The 14,760-nt window shown below is 46.3% G+C and overlaps 2 protein-coding genes across 3 annotated transcripts; both read right to left on the reverse strand.

The window, feature by feature from the left end:
• Positions 1 to 5,225: 5,225 nt before the first annotated feature.
• LOC136489022 (probable myosin-binding protein 5) lies at positions 5,226 to 8,469 on the reverse strand. Of its 2 annotated transcripts, XM_066485772.1 has the most exons (5): positions 8,251 to 8,469; positions 7,957 to 8,102; positions 7,344 to 7,881; positions 6,023 to 7,256; positions 5,226 to 5,597 (listed from the first exon to the last, which is right to left on the reverse strand). In XM_066485772.1, exons 3-4 carry the CDS (start codon positions 7,852 to 7,854, stop codon positions 6,067 to 6,069), a joined length of 1,701 nt encoding a protein of 566 aa, XP_066341869.1. In that variant the 5' UTR covers positions 7,855 to 7,881; positions 7,957 to 8,102; positions 8,251 to 8,469; the 3' UTR covers positions 5,226 to 5,597; positions 6,023 to 6,066. The 2 variants fall into 2 exon arrangements, with proteins under 2 accessions (XP_066341869.1, XP_066341873.1); XM_066485776.1 differs by having other exon boundaries at positions 7,344 to 8,102; positions 8,311 to 8,469.
• Positions 8,470 to 8,761: 292 nt separating this feature from the next.
• LOC136489033 (flowering locus K homology domain-like) lies at positions 8,762 to 14,419 on the reverse strand. The gene is made up of 7 exons (XM_066485782.1): positions 14,327 to 14,419; positions 13,258 to 13,571; positions 12,886 to 13,117; positions 11,805 to 11,956; positions 10,964 to 11,689; positions 10,669 to 10,857; positions 8,762 to 9,249 (listed from the first exon to the last, which is right to left on the reverse strand). The coding sequence occupies exons 2-7, from the start codon at positions 13,558 to 13,560 to the stop codon at positions 9,088 to 9,090; spliced, it is 1,764 nt and encodes a 587-aa protein (XP_066341879.1). The 5' UTR covers positions 13,561 to 13,571; positions 14,327 to 14,419; the 3' UTR covers positions 8,762 to 9,087.
• Positions 14,420 to 14,760: the final 341 nt, after the last annotated feature.

Genomic DNA, 14,760 nt, shown 5'->3' on the forward strand with positions numbered 1-14,760 from the left:
GAACCATGATCCCAATGATAGGGATCGTGGCCCCCCGCTCCTCAAGACAACAAGGCAATCAACGACCCGGGGGCGGCCACCAACTCCTGTACGACGTCCCAGGAAACCAGGAGATGATGACGAGGACCGCGGCGAAGACCATGTCACATAGGATGGCTGGTGAACCACCATCGTGCCTACAGTGCCGCCACCGGTGGAACAGTAGCACCACGCCGCACCATGCCGCGACGTGGCCACAAGACTATGACGACAGCCACTCTTGGACGTGCCTCGCAAGACAGCGTAGCTTGCAAGCGAAGTTAGCTAGGACCTTCCTCAGGCTCACAACCCTTCGGTCAGGAGAACTTATTGCTTTGTATTTGTCCTGACCCCGAACTCTATATAAGGACAACCACGGCACTCTTTCCGGGGATGAGATCCATCCTCTACTATTTCATTCATTCCCTATAGTAGTAGGGCTCCTGAAGCTTCTCTTCGGGCAGCCCACCGCCTAGCTTGGGTTCTTCTACCTCTTCCACCATTCTTGCATCTCTCATTGTAAGAACTTCAGAGCATTCAAGTGAGGAACACGCACTCGATTATCTCTGAGACTGGACGTAGGGCTCCGGCCTAAATCAGTATAAATACTCGTGTCTTTTAGATCTACCATCGTCTTTCTAGAGCAGCACGAAATCAGTATAAATACTCTCTTTTAGATGCTACCATCGTTTTTCTAGAGCAGCGCGACAATCGTATAAATTTACTTGTTGAGTTTATAAAATACTGACACACATGATCCAGCTCCAGCCGAGAATGACCGAGTCCTCATGCTGTTGTCAGCGGCTGCTCTGTCTGAGTCCGTTCACCCTCGGACCCTGCAGTTCTAGGGGCACCCTAGAGGCCACGATATTCTGATCTTGGTTGACTCTGGGAGCAGTCATTCCTTCATCGGCGACGAGCTCGCTTCAAAATTGTAAGACCTCAAACCTTTGGCCCGTCCGATGTCAGTCAAGGTGGCCGATGGTACTTCAGTTTGTTGCAACTCAGAGCTTCCAGGGGCTGAATGGGTTGTCCAAGGATACAGTTCCCATTCAAATCTAAGGGTCATTCCTTTGGGCGCTTATGATATGATTGCAGGAATGGATTGGCTCCAGGCGTTCTCGCCGATGAAAGTTGACTGGAATGAAAAATGGATCAGCATCCCGTATGGCTCCCGACATGTCAGGCTTCAGGGCATCCTGCCTGAATCATCGTCTTCATCACTAGTGCAACTGTTCCATATAGCTGCCTCATCTACTCAGTCAGAGCATCCTGCACTTCTTCCAGCTATCCAGCAGTTGATCGATGAGTTTGCTGATCTATTCTCGGAGTCTACTGAATTGCCACCTCGTAGACAGTGTGATCACCACATCCCTCTTGTGCCAGGGGCTCCTCCTGTGGCGGTTCGCTAGTACCGATATAAGCCAGCTCTTAAGGACGAGATTGAGAAGCAGGTTACCGAGATGCTGCAGTCCGGACTTATAGCCGAGCACAAGTTCGTTCTCTTCTCCTGTCCTTCTGGTCCGAAAGAAAGACATCTCTTGGCGTTTCTGTGTGGATTACAGGATGCTGAACTCTCTGACTATCAAGACCAAGTTCCCAATACCCGTTGTCAATGAGTTATTGGATGAGCTGTCGCATGCAAAATGGTTCACCTATTTTGATCTCAAGGCCGGCTTCAACCAGATCCGGTTGACCCCAGGCGAGGAGCACAAAACCGCCTTCCAGACTCACCGGGGACAGTTCGAGTTCACTGTGATGTCCTTCGGCCTCACAGGCGCACCTAACACCTTTTAGGGCGCAATGAACTCCACCTTGCACCCTCTCTTGCGCAAATGCGCGCTGGTGTTCTTTGATGACATTCTAATCTATAGTCCGACGCTTGAAGCTCACGTCGCCCACTTGCGTCAGGTGTTCCAGCTCTTGGTTGCTGATCAGTGGAAGGTAAAGTTCAGCAAGTGCCAGTTCGCCAAACAGTCTATCTCATACCTGGGACATATTGTTGGTAACAGCGGTGTCTCTACTGATCCCGAGAAGATCCAGTCAGTCCAACAATGGCCGCAACCAAAAGATGTCAAGGAACTTCGCAGCTTCTTGGGCCTTGCTGGGTATTACCGCAAATTTGTGCATAATTACGCAATCATAGCTCGGCCACTAACCGATCTTCTCAAGAAGTATGCCTTGTTTGTTTGGACTACGGCTCATACTTCTGCTTTTGAGGCGCTCAAGACTGCTCTGGTCTCTGCCCCGGTCCTCGCCCTCCCGGATTTTTCAAAGCCATTCCAACTTCAAACTGATGCCAGCGAATCTGGAGTTGGAGCAGTTCTCTTACAAGATGGGCATCCCCTCGCCTTCGTCAGTAAGTCCTTGCACCCTCGTACTAGTGCACTCCACTTACGAAAAGGAGTTTCTTGCAATCTTGGTGGCAGTCGAGCAGTGGCGCTCCTACTTACAGCATGCCGAGCTCACTATTTTCACAGACCAATGCAGCCTTATGCATATCACTGACCAGCGCCTGCATACTCAGTGGCAACTCAAAATGCATCATAAGCTGGCTGGCTTGCAGTACAAAGTAATTTACAAACCAGGAGTATCCAATTCGGCTGCTGACGCTCTTTCTAGGCACCCAAGTCCTCCGGCTCAGCTACAAGCAATTTCTGTTTCCACTCCTGCGTGGCTTGCAGAACTGGTTGCTGGTTATACGGAAGACCCAGAGTCCAGGCAACTACTTCAGGAACAGTGGTGTTATTCGCTACTCCGGTCGTATTTGGGTGGGCTCCAATGTCCAGCTGCAACAGCGCATCATCTCAGCTCTCCATGATAGTGCACTCGGTGGGCACTCCGGTTTCGCTGGTCTGAAACTTGACTGAAACTGGCTGAAAAACACCGTTCCGGCTGAATTATTGTGAGAGAAAAACACTGTTCCAGCTGAAAAAAGAAGCCGAACAAGCTGAACAGAGCCATACAGCAGAGTGAAGAAGTTGTTCTATTGGCGGGTATGAAGCATGCCATTAAGGAATTTGTTGCCGCTTGTATTGTCTGTATTCAGGCAAAAACGGATCGAGCAAAATACCCGGGCCTCCTAGCGCCCCTGGCCGTTCCTACTGAAGCTTGGCAGGTAGTGAGCATGGATTTCATTGACGGGTTGCCCACCTCGGCTACTTTCAACTGTATCATGGTGGTCGTGGATAAGCTCAGTAAGTTCGCACACTTCGTTCCACTCCATCATCCGTTTACTGCTCAAAAGGTTGCACAGGCATTTCTGGACAATGTGTTCCGGCTCCACGGCATAATAACTCTCAAATCATCTCCGACCGGGATCCAATATTCACAAGTCTGTTTTGGCGCGAGCTGTTCCGTCTTGCCCAGGTGACTCCATCTATTATCACCCTCAATCTGACGGCCAGACGGAACGCGTCAACCAGTGCCTGGAGACATACCTACGGTGCTTCGTTCACTCTTGCCCGCGTCGGTGGATTCGTTGGCTTTCTCTTGCCGAGTTCTGGTACAGCACCAGTGCGCACTCAGCACTCGGCAGGTCCCCATTCGAGGTACTCTATGGGCGTTCTCCTCGTCATTTTGGCATTACTAATGACTCTGTTTACCCTGTTCCCGACGTGGCTACAATGCTGGCGGAGCGCTCAACAATGGTTGCAGCTGTCCGTCAGCACCTCCTCCGTGCGCAGCAGCGGATGAAGGCCGAGGCGGACAAGCGTCGCTCGGAATGCTCGTTTGAGGTCGGCGACTCCGTCTACCTCCGCCTCCAACCGTACGTGCAGTCTTCGCTGGCCCCTTGCTCCCACCACAAGCTCTGCTTCAAATACTTCGGGCCCTTCAAGATCATCTCCAAGATCGGAGTTGTGGCGTACAAGCTGGAGCTTCCTCCATCAAGCACCGTACACCCGGTCTTCCACTTGTCGCTGCTCAATCCCGCACCGCCATCAGCTCCGGCGATCGACGCGGCACTGCCGGACCCCGACGACATGCTCCAAGTTCCTGAACGGGTGCTGCAGACCAGACTGCACCAACGAGGACGTGACGCCGTGCCACAGATGCTGATTCAAGTGGAGCGGCCTCGATGAAGATCTGGCAACCTGGGAGGACGCCGAGGCACTCCAACAGCGCTTTCTAGGCGCACCGGCATGGGGACATGCCGGCTCTCGAGGGGGGAGGGATGTTAGCAGGCCCCATCCAGGAGACCCTTCTGCAGCCCCAAAGCCCAAGCGGTCCACAAGAAAGAAGGATAGAAGTGTGAGGATAGGAGGGAGGAGACAGAGTGGAACTGTAAAAATCGAGAACTCATTACATTTCTATTGTATCGGCCGTAGGCCAAGCACTCGTAGTAATATTCCTAGCTACTGTGGTTCTTCTCCGTTTCCGTTTAGCCGCCGCCGCCGCGGTTAACAGTTGGGCACCGATGCCACAATGGTTGGTCACACATGTCTGCTACCAATTTTTCACTGTTGCAGAACCTAGTGACATGTCTGCTACCATTTTTTCACGGTTGCAGGAACCTAGTGACATATGTCTGTCACCAATTCGTCACGGTTGTGGCAACCATCTAGTGGTGGCTTCTCACTAATAGCAATGATTAGAAGCTCGCGGGTTGACACCGTGTGGTGGCGGTAGGTGCTTATTATGGTAGAATGGTAGGCTAGAGGCGGTCTTTGGAGGCCACCGCTGCATTGACAACTATGGCTTGGTCGGCATGGTAGTGGCTTGCTGTGGACATTGCCTAGATGGATGGCTAGTTGTAGCATGGCCCATATGCAAGACACAACAATTTAACCCGAGGTTCGACCACACCACCAAAGGCATGCCTATGTCCCCGTTGTTGAGGTGACCATAAGGTCTAATGTCTCTTTCAACTCCAATCTCCTTCTCGAGTGACCTCATAGGTCAAGCTCAAAATATCCACTAGAAAGCAAGGGTAATACAAACCATTTGGAGCTTCACGCACGAGTTGGGAGCTTCACGGGAAACGTCTAGCTGTCTAGGGGCAAAGCTGAAAACATCTGGACCCCATTTGGGTTTTGTTAATTGAGTGAGAACATTAGTGGACTAATATGTTTCATGTGAGTGAAGGTGATGTTCAGTCCACAAGGAATGTTGAGCTACATCAACGCCAGCCAATGGAAAATTGGCAGGCTGGAGAAAGGAAATTGGATAGTCATGACACCTTGCATCCCAGAATACGGGATATTCACTGACTTTACATGAACTGCATATATCATGTACAATTTAACTCCTCTTGGCAGGAACCATCAAGGTTGGTTACATCTACAGTTACAGGTTTTGCTCCTAATTTCAACAACCACCATATCACATACACGAGATGTTTCATCTCTTTCAGTAATTCTTTTTACAGTTCCATCTGTTTCAGTAATCTGCAAATGTCGACGAGAAACTCAAGTGCAAAAGATGGAAAATTTTGGTCTTCTATCGAGTCCGATCAGAAGTGAAGAGCTTGGTATTCCTGCAATGGCATCCATCTTCAGGTTTGTACGATAAGATAGATCGCATTGTGGGCACTCACTGGAAGCGCTCTCTTTAGCCTGCATATATCTGCATGTGGAGACCTGTAAAGGCATTGGATATTTAGGAACCGTAAACACTAGTATCCACAGCAAAAATTTTGCTTCAAAGAAAATTGAAATGACAAATCAGTAGGTTTCTACTGTGTTGGGAAAATATCAAGAAAGTATATATAATCTGGGCAATAAAGTAGGCAGTTGTTAATCCGGGCAACTTCTGAAACCTCAATATGGTGAAACAGCTATATTTGTCATTTTTAGGGAAGATGCAGGTGGGCTTGAGTTTCAGCACATAATAAGCATAAGGTTTCTGTGATGAGCATTTTAAAGTTTTCAAGCATCATGGCTAATGAAGGTTTCAGGTTCTCATTTGTTATGATGTTTGCATAATATAAGCAATGCTATAAAATTTCTTTGCTTTTCAGAACATGTCCCCCCTGCAATTAAAAGATGACTAGAATAGTTCTTACATCAGGATGGCCAAATAGTGTGAACTCGGGGCAAAACCATTTCCTTAATGAGTCACAACTCTTCGCAACTCTGCTAAATGGCTGGTTATCTCCTGTATACACTGCAGTCCATCACTACCACATCGGAGGGAACTCAATACCTGCTTGAGAAACTCCTGATCCTCTTCAAGTGCCCTCAGACTTATATTCAACAGAGAAATTTCAATCTTAAGACTTGCTACACCACTCAACTTGTCACTGTTGGAAGGAGATCCATCAGCTCTTGTATGATCTTCAAACAGTATGTCTTCTTGACTATTTCTGGCGTCACCAGAAGCAAGTCTGTTCGTGGAAATGCCAAGATTTTCCTCCAATCTGCTCAAGGATTCCAAAATGTATGCCTTATCGTCTTCAAAATGCGACATGGCGCTCCCCACAAAATCTGTGTTGTTCATTGTATCAGTTCCATTAAGTCCGTCACCATTGAATGGATCGTTCTGCAGGAGCCTCCTGCAGTGTGCAAGTTCAGCGTCCAAGTCAAGCAATTCTTTCTCCCTCTCTGTAAGTAAATCATGTAGATCCTGTATTGCTAGATGGTCGTGGTCTGCCTGCTGTTCCATCATCCTCAGGTACTGCAGTGCTTCCATCTGCATTGCAGCCTTCTCCTCCTGCAATCTATTGATCATGGTCATCGTCTGGCTAGCTGCGACTGCCGAAGCGCTCCTTTCTTCCTCAAGCTCTTTGTAAAGAGCAGCCATTGACTTCTTGTTGAGCTCAAGCTGTTTCTTTACGTTCTCGAGAGAACTCTCCCCTTCAACATCGTCGGTGAGGCTCCCGTCTGAAGGTTCCAGCACAGAATAGTTCCTCTCGAGATATGGCCTCTTGCTCGTAGGGTTGCTTTCTTCATTCAGAGCATTGATGCCAGGGCTGGGAGATCCTTCACTGGAAGAACTATCGAGGCCCCGTACAGAAGATATCTGAGAAAGGAGTGCCTTCACTTCTTGCTGGGTTGTTGAGTTGCTGTCCCTGGCAGAGATAATTTCTGATGGCCGAGGAGATGTCAAGTTGACCCTAGGAACGGAAGCATTTTTCACGCTGCCGTTGCGGTCCACAGCAATGCGTGTTGGTGCGGCCGATCTATAGTTGCTCTTTGCTGTCCCAACATTCGCAGAAGGGGCGCTGTCCTTTCTAGAATGTCCATGTGAGCCTGGTGAGCCATCTGATTCATGGACTTCCTCAATACCCACCACAAAAGCTACATCAACAAATATGCGTGCAGTTAGTCAGAAGATCAAAATATATAATAACTCTAGAGTACAGCAGTATAGATAGCTACACATACTCTTCTCATTTGGATGATCTGCAGGTACACTATCCCAAGACTCGACAGCATTGGCTGCTTCAGAATGCTTCTGCGCGCTGCGAGCATTCTTGAATGGATCCGAGCAACAAGAACACAACCTTGTTGACCTGCTGGATGCAGACCGAGAGTTCACCTCCACACCGACACCTACCGCTTTGCATGAAAGTAGGCATGCTTTGCAGAGATCACCAGAGCGTGCAAGCTGGTCATGGCTCTTGCAGTGAGCCAGAGATGAGATCTCAGAGCGATGCACGGCACAAACCAAGTCCCCGGAGAACCATGGCTTTCCATGGAGGGCGCGGTCCAGCCTCGTGCACATGATGCAGGGCGGCCGGAGCCCGCAGATGCGCGCCAACCTTGTGGCTGCATAGGATGCCAAGGCAGCCACGTAGAGCAGTATGATCACACATAGCTCGCCGCAAGCGTAGGACAGCATGGGCCACAACCTGTGCCCCAAATCTTGTGATCCCGAGCCGTCTTTCGCAGCCATGTCTGGTCAGTTTACATCAAAATTCGCCTACAGGTGACAGCGCTTTCTGAATGAATCACACCAATAATGCCTCAATGCAGCCCAAGGAAGTTTGATATTTACATATGATATAAGGAGCTTCCTTGAGAAGGCCGAACGAATGCCAGAACCAATATATGAATGGCTGATTGCACAGAGAGAAGTGGAATGGAGGAATTCGAAATTCTGCACCGGTTGCAGCAGAAGTAAAAATTTTCCCTGCAAAAAGGCTGCAGCAACGTTGTTATGTGGCATTCCACGGTGGTCAAGTTTCCTCTTTGCAGCATTGATGATAAAAAAGAAAATCAAAACTTTCACAAAAAAAAACATTCCACATTCCAGAACATAGATCACATCCTGACGGATTATGATGCGTACCCTATGGAGAACCTCGCCGGAGAATCGAATCGGAAATCCTAAAGAAAATTCGGTACAAACCCGTAAGAAATCGTGGTTTCTTGGCAGGGAAGAGGAGGTGGCCGCTCCCCTGTTTCTCTCTCTCCCTCTCCGCGCGGGAACGAAGAGAAGAGAGAGAAACGAGGAGCCGAATGCGTCTGTCTGCCTTGCAGCGGAGCCCCCAAACGCGGCGTTTTCCCTCTCTAATGCCTGCATGCCCAACAGCGTCAGGCGAGAGGTTTCAGCGCAGCCTCACACATCCGGTACCAAAAGGTTTTCTTTCCCATCATATCAAATCAGAATCAGAAAAATTAAAAACACACATGTGGAGCCCCTGATTTTCTCGAGGAGGTGCCTTTGTGCAGCAGCACCCAGACCCAGTAAACCAGCAAATATTAATACTAACAGATCGGGGGACACTAGAGCAGCTAACAGAGACAACAAACAATAGGTATCTCATGGAGCAAAGATTAGTACGAATTTGTTTCAGCGAAGCGCAACCGTTCAATCATCTGGGCACACATATCGTGCTACCCCATCTTCGCAGAATCGACCAAAACTTTACTTCCATATATAGCATATGCTCAGGCTCTCTAGTTTCTAACGTTCAACCCATGGAATGAATCAAGGCTACAACAAAAAAGGGTCTAAAAGTAATCCAGATGAAATCCTTAGGGTTGAAATTGTAAAGCTAGATAGTCTCAGGATGAATATCAAAACATCTTCTGAATTTACTGTCTCTGGTATATTCCTGTGTTGCCGGTATTGGTGCTTGGCTATCTTTGGTGGTATGTGCAGAAATAAAACTGTTGGGGATATTCAGTAAATCATTTGCAGGCGTCGTTCTGGCAAACTGGACACTTCGCTTGTCCCAGGGGAAGCAAGAACATCAGCTTGGGCAGATCTGAGTGCTGGCAAATATGATGGAATGAAGTCGAAACTGTGACCAGGGGAGGCGGCAGCTGCTTCGGCCATAAAGTTCTAGAAAAGGAAACAATGATCAAGAGTGTGAAAAGGCAATGTTTATAACCCTGATAACCATAAACAGAACAAAATTTAAAGCATCAGCTTAAATTACTACCTCCGCCCCAAAGATAATGTAATCCTAGGTTTGGACTAAGTTAAACTCTCTCAAGTTTGACTACTCCCTTAGTCCCAAAATATTTGACGTTTTCGGTTCAGACACCAGCATTAAGAAATAGTGAAAATGTGTGATGCACAGAAAACAAAGAGAGAGATAGAGAGAAATAGAGATAGAGATGTATTGGGAAAAGAAAAAGGTTTGTTGGGGGAAGAGAAATGTGTATTTGGAAGTGAGTGTCAAATATTTTGGGACAAAATTTTAATCCTATAAGGTCAAGTATTTTGGGATGTAGGGAGTGCATTTATACTCCCTCCATTTCAACTTATAAGACATTTGGGCTTTTCTAGATACATTGTTTTTACTATATATCTAGACATAATGTATATTTACGTATTTAGAAAAGCCAAAACATCTTATAATTTAGAATAAAGGGAGTAGACATAGTATCAATATTTGTATCTCCAAATAGATTTACTATAAAAATATATTCTATGATTAATCTAATGATACTTATTGCGCATCATAAATATTAATTCTTTCTGTCTCATCAAAAAGTGAGGATTACATCCTTTTTGGTATTAAAAATGATCTCTTTGAGTAGTACAACAGCAGAAGATAAGATGGAATGCAAAAACAAGTAAATTTGAACCCTGACACTGTACACTGCTCACACTAACAAAAGTATTGAGTTGTTTCTTTGGTCAATCTCAATTTAAAATCAGGTTACAATTGAAAGACTCAATTGTAGTGCATTTGAACGTTAACAACTAGAATGTGCAAGCACGCTTAGACTAACATTGAGTATCTGAACAAGACCGGCAGCATCTGTTGAACGGAGGCGTATTCTTACCCGAATAAGTATCAATTAATCAAATATATTGAATACTCTAGACACTGAATGTAGGCCTCCCACCAAAGAAACTACTTTGTTTTAAAAAAAAGTACAGAAAAACTTTATGTTTTACATGTGTAACCACAGAGGAAAGTATTCAAATATATTGAATACTCTAGACACTTGAAGGGCGGGCCTGGTGCAAGCGGTATAGTCTTACTGCCTGTGACCGGAAGGTCCCGGGTTCGAGTCGCGGTCTACTCGCATTGCACAGGCGAGGGTAAGGCTTGCCACTAACACCCTTCCCCAGACCCCGCACAGAGCGGGAGCTCTCTGCACTGGGTACGCCCTTTTTTTTTATGTGTAACCACAGAGGAGTCAGATGGGAAATTTAAGTATTTGCTTATCATATAGCCTGGGAATGTCCTATGTAAATGATTAATATTACTATCTCAGCAGAGGTATGAAAAATTTCTTAGAATACCTTAATCAGCTGCTCTGCAGTTAGAACATCTGTTGCAGCACTTCCAGTGATCTCAATAGACATTGCGCCCTCAGAATTGGTTATCAAAATGCTCGACCTGCTGGTACGACGAATGTATTCAATTCTTTCACCAGCTGGGCCAATGACAGCTTCAGCATAGAATATTGGTACTTGCATCTTTTTCTTAACCTGTCAAACAAACCACCAACCAAATAGACACAAATCAATTTTTTAGCAAAACAATGAAAACATGTGGTCAAGCAAATAAATAAGACTCCTTGGAAATCATACAGACTTGAGAAGCAACTGCTCGACTAGTTGATGATGTTGGAGCCGGATGTAGTGGTAGTTGTGCTTCTGGTCCACATGCAGATACACGACAGTTTAGAAGATTTTCCACAGTAGTTGGTGGATGCATTCTGAAGCATGGAGATGCTTCTTGTCCACATGCAGAAATACCGGGAGATGGAGGATGTTCAGTAGAATCTCTCGGAGATACCCTAGTTGGATGGGCTTCACTTCCATGTAAAGATATTCCGAACCGTGGATGTTTACCCAGTTTAGCTGATTGACATGTCTGTTTCTGTAGCCGTGCTTGTTGTCCATACACAGATATAAGGGAGCGTATTCTTTCAACAGAATCTGTTGAATTAACTGGAGATGAATGCCAACAATTTTGAAGGTTGTGGTGTGAATGTAATTCCATAGGAGCTGATAGATATGCTTCCATAGGTGATGATGCTTCTGGCCCATATGCAGTTATAGCATGATTTGGTGGTGTAACAGATCGATGTCTCCTGAAAGGTGTAGGTGCTTCCCATCTATATTCAAATGTATCAGCATGTCGAAGATTTCCCATAGGATGCCTACCCCTCAAATAGACAGTGTCAATCCATTGTTCATGTTGGAGATCTTCAGCAGATACAGAGTGATAACCTGGACTAACTGGATGCACAGGGCCCTCAGGATAGTCAATGTAGTGACATGGGGGCATGTCCATGTGCAAGATTGGCATAGGTACCTGAGAAGCAACGAGTCCTCAGAATTACATATTGGTGAGCATACTAATGTGCACCGTTTCCAGTGTGCCATTGAAATTGAATAACAAATGCTCAAAATAGTGGCTGACAACTTACATGACAATCAAACAATGGGATCACACTTCGATCAACCAGGTACTTTCTCAGATGAGAAGCAACAAGTTCCAAAGCCTTATGCACTCTTGCAGGCAGTCCCCATATTTCAACAACCCTATCTTCTTCCAGTGCAACAGGAGGCAGATCACCATCTAAACAGTGAATGGAACAATTTAGATACAGATAAGGTAAGAATCGTGCTTCATCAAATCAACAGATAGGTCGAGAAATCAAGCAGAGAAGTCAGTGTTATGAGAATTTGATCAATTCATACTTGCCAGTTGCCATGAGCAATCATTTTCAGTGTTAAAGTTGCTATTACAAGATAGGTCGAGAAATCAAGTAACAAAAATAGTACATGAAAATTAAGGAGCTCAAAAGTTATAGCACAGTTTTATACTTTATCAGAACTCTTTGAAAGTAGCTGAGTCCCAGTTCAGTACAAGAAGAGACCATGTACACTGACTTCTCTGCTTGTTCTGTAACTAATAGATTGATTGATTTTTGTCAGAATATACCCAAAGACTTAGCCTTAGATAGGAGTGCTTGGAAAATAGCTATTCACGTGCCTGTACCCCTTGATTGCTTCTGCTGGGTTTCAACTCTAGCCTACCCCAACTTGTTTGGAACTTAAAGGCTTTGTTGTTGTTGTTGTTGATTTTTGTCAGAATCAAATGGGTAGGCACGACCATTAAAGGATACGGATATCTGACAGCATATAGAGCACATGTGTCACTAACAATTGCGACAGCAACAGTGCAACACTACATTTCAAAAGTGCATCTTCTGCCTAGCGTTTCTAAGTGCAACCATGTTTCATAAAAGATCCAGTTTGCAATATCAGTTGGACCTCTGTGATGGTAGCAAAACATACTTTATCTTTTCAAACATCAGATTTACCAGAGCAAAGTTCTGCAGCAACAGGACTAACTATATTTCAGTAAAACACAAAATCTGATGCTTCCTGGCAGATTACTCATATTCCAATTACTTCAGTGCAATAATCGATACACAAGCACTGAGCAGAAGCAAATAATAATTGTCAAAAACTGAGCTGAGAGGTTACATCAAATTAAGTTACCAAGGACAAAGATGTCGGTTTGAGAAGCTTCCATGATTGAATTAATCATCACACCATGCTCACCAATAAGGCTTGCTGCCTGTTCACTGGGTGCAAGAATCCGCCTCACAATCACACTATCGGATCCCACATCTAAAGAGTCATCGTTAATAGTTTGCTGATATACTCTTAGTAGGGCATCCACGGCTGGAGGTAATGGCTCATCAGGCTGTTCCCTTCCAAAAATGATTACCTTTCAAAAAAAATGAAAGCAAATTTTAGGATTTCTTTTTTGAATTGAGCCAAAACGTAAATCATGTTTCTTCTCAGGCGCCACCAGGACATATTTAAAGGAATTTTTAGCTGTAGAGGATCAGATGATGGCTATCTTACAGCTTGCTCTGCCGCACAAAGATGACCGCCAATAATACGAACACAGGCTCTTGTTTCCTCACACAGTCTTCTGACCCTCTCGCCTTTGTGGCCGATTATTGCACCAACCTTCTGTGCAGGAATCAGCATCCTGAAGACACTAGTTCCAGGCCAACCAGGATACTTGCTTTCACCAGCAGAGGAAGTGGTATCACCAGAGTCTTCATCGTCAACAGCGTCTTGTTTCAGAACAGTCTGCTCATTAGATTTCCTGGCGACTTCATGAACCTCTTGCTCCTTCGAACTTGACTGCATCTGAGCCATGGTCACCAGCACTGAAGCATCAAACAGATAGACAGCACAGGTGAAACAACGCCCAACAATAACAATAGGCGTATCCTAAATGGGTAGAAGATATTAGAATTTTGAAATTAAATATCAGTGACATATATGTGTTGGCAGAGTGAATGAAAGCAAGAAGGTTGGGTAATGTACTAATACAATCAGGGTATTTCCACAGATAAATAATAGAACCACACAACAGAAATATAACCTAATAGGCCCGGAAATCAGTGTTACACGCAGTCTCACAAATACAATACAAGTGAAATTCACACTCAAATGGCAGGTGCATAAGGCAGCAACGTCTGATGCTGCTCTCAAGCAACAACATTCATCGTCCAGACCATAATCAGTCAAGCACAGTTTTTGAGTGGCAAAAGGGGGCCCAACGCGGGCATCAGATGAGGAGAAATCCGCATACATAAACCCAAAACTAAGCAAGCATCAGAAAAGAACAAAAGGAAGAAAAACAATCCAGCAACATAGCTTGCGATTGGGTCAAGTTGACGCGGTTTTGCACCCCCAAACGCTCAGGTCTACTCCGTGTGCTCCATCAACCCAACCCCTTCCCCCAAACCTTAGAAACGGAAGCGCCGCTCCTATCCGCCGACCGCTCCGGCTCGCTCTCCGAACCCGCCGGAGTTCACGCCGCCGCCCAGCCCAACCAGAGGGCGTGATCCCCGGGACGCGCGCGCACTCACGCATGGGAAGCAGGACAGGTAGTAGGTAGGGGAGAGGCTACCCTTACCTCCGAGCAGCAAGGGGGGCGGTGGGGAGGCATACACGCGGAGCACGTGGAGGAGGCGGCAATGGCGGCGGCGGCGGCGGCGGCGACGAGCCGCGGCGCGTCGGAGCACGTGAGGGATCAAGTGGAGAAAGGAAGAAAGAAACGGGTTTTTAAAGTTGGTGGAGAGCAGCAGCGACCAGCGAGGGGTTTTGTTGTTCTTTTGGATTTTGGATTTTGGATTTTGGATTTTGGATTGGAGCAGACCACAACTGACACTCGGTCGGCGCCGCGAGTCTGTTGTTGGGCCCTGTGCGGCTTTATAGTGGGCTGCGCTGAAAAAATTGCTCATGCATTGTGAATGGTTCGGACCTCGGACGTTGCGTGCCTAGCCGTGTCTAAGTCTAAGTCTAGTCTCATCTAATTTTATTTAGCCATTTTTTACCAAAACATTTTGA

This window comes from Miscanthus floridulus, chromosome 1, assembly GCF_019320115.1.
Source record: "Miscanthus floridulus cultivar M001 chromosome 1, ASM1932011v1, whole genome shotgun sequence".
In the NCBI taxonomy this organism is placed as follows: domain Eukaryota; kingdom Viridiplantae; phylum Streptophyta; class Magnoliopsida; order Poales; family Poaceae; genus Miscanthus; species Miscanthus floridulus.

What these genes read in the sequence shown, in the direction of transcription:
- LOC136489033 (XM_066485782.1), bottom strand. Translation starts at nt 13,560, where the DNA reads ATGGCTCAGATGCAGTCAAGTTCGAAGGAGCAAGAGGTTCATGAAGTC. An exon ending in TTTGTGCGGCAGAGCAAGCT is followed by an intron (nt 13,118 to 13,257) that starts GTAAGATAGCCA and finishes TTTTTTTGAAAG; the next exon opens with GTAATCATTTTTGGAAGGGA. An exon ending in GTCGAGCAGTTGCTTCTCAA is followed by an intron (nt 10,858 to 10,963) that starts GTCTGTATGATT and finishes TTTGTTTGACAG; the next exon opens with GTTAAGAAAAAGATGCAAGT.
- LOC136489022 (XM_066485776.1), bottom strand. Translation starts at nt 7,854, where the DNA reads ATGGCTGCGAAAGACGGCTCGGGATCACAAGATTTGGGGCACAGGTTG. An exon ending in AGATCATCCAAATGAGAAGA is followed by an intron (nt 7,257 to 7,343) that starts GTATGTGTAGCT and finishes TTGTTGATGTAG; the next exon opens with CTTTTGTGGTGGGTATTGAG.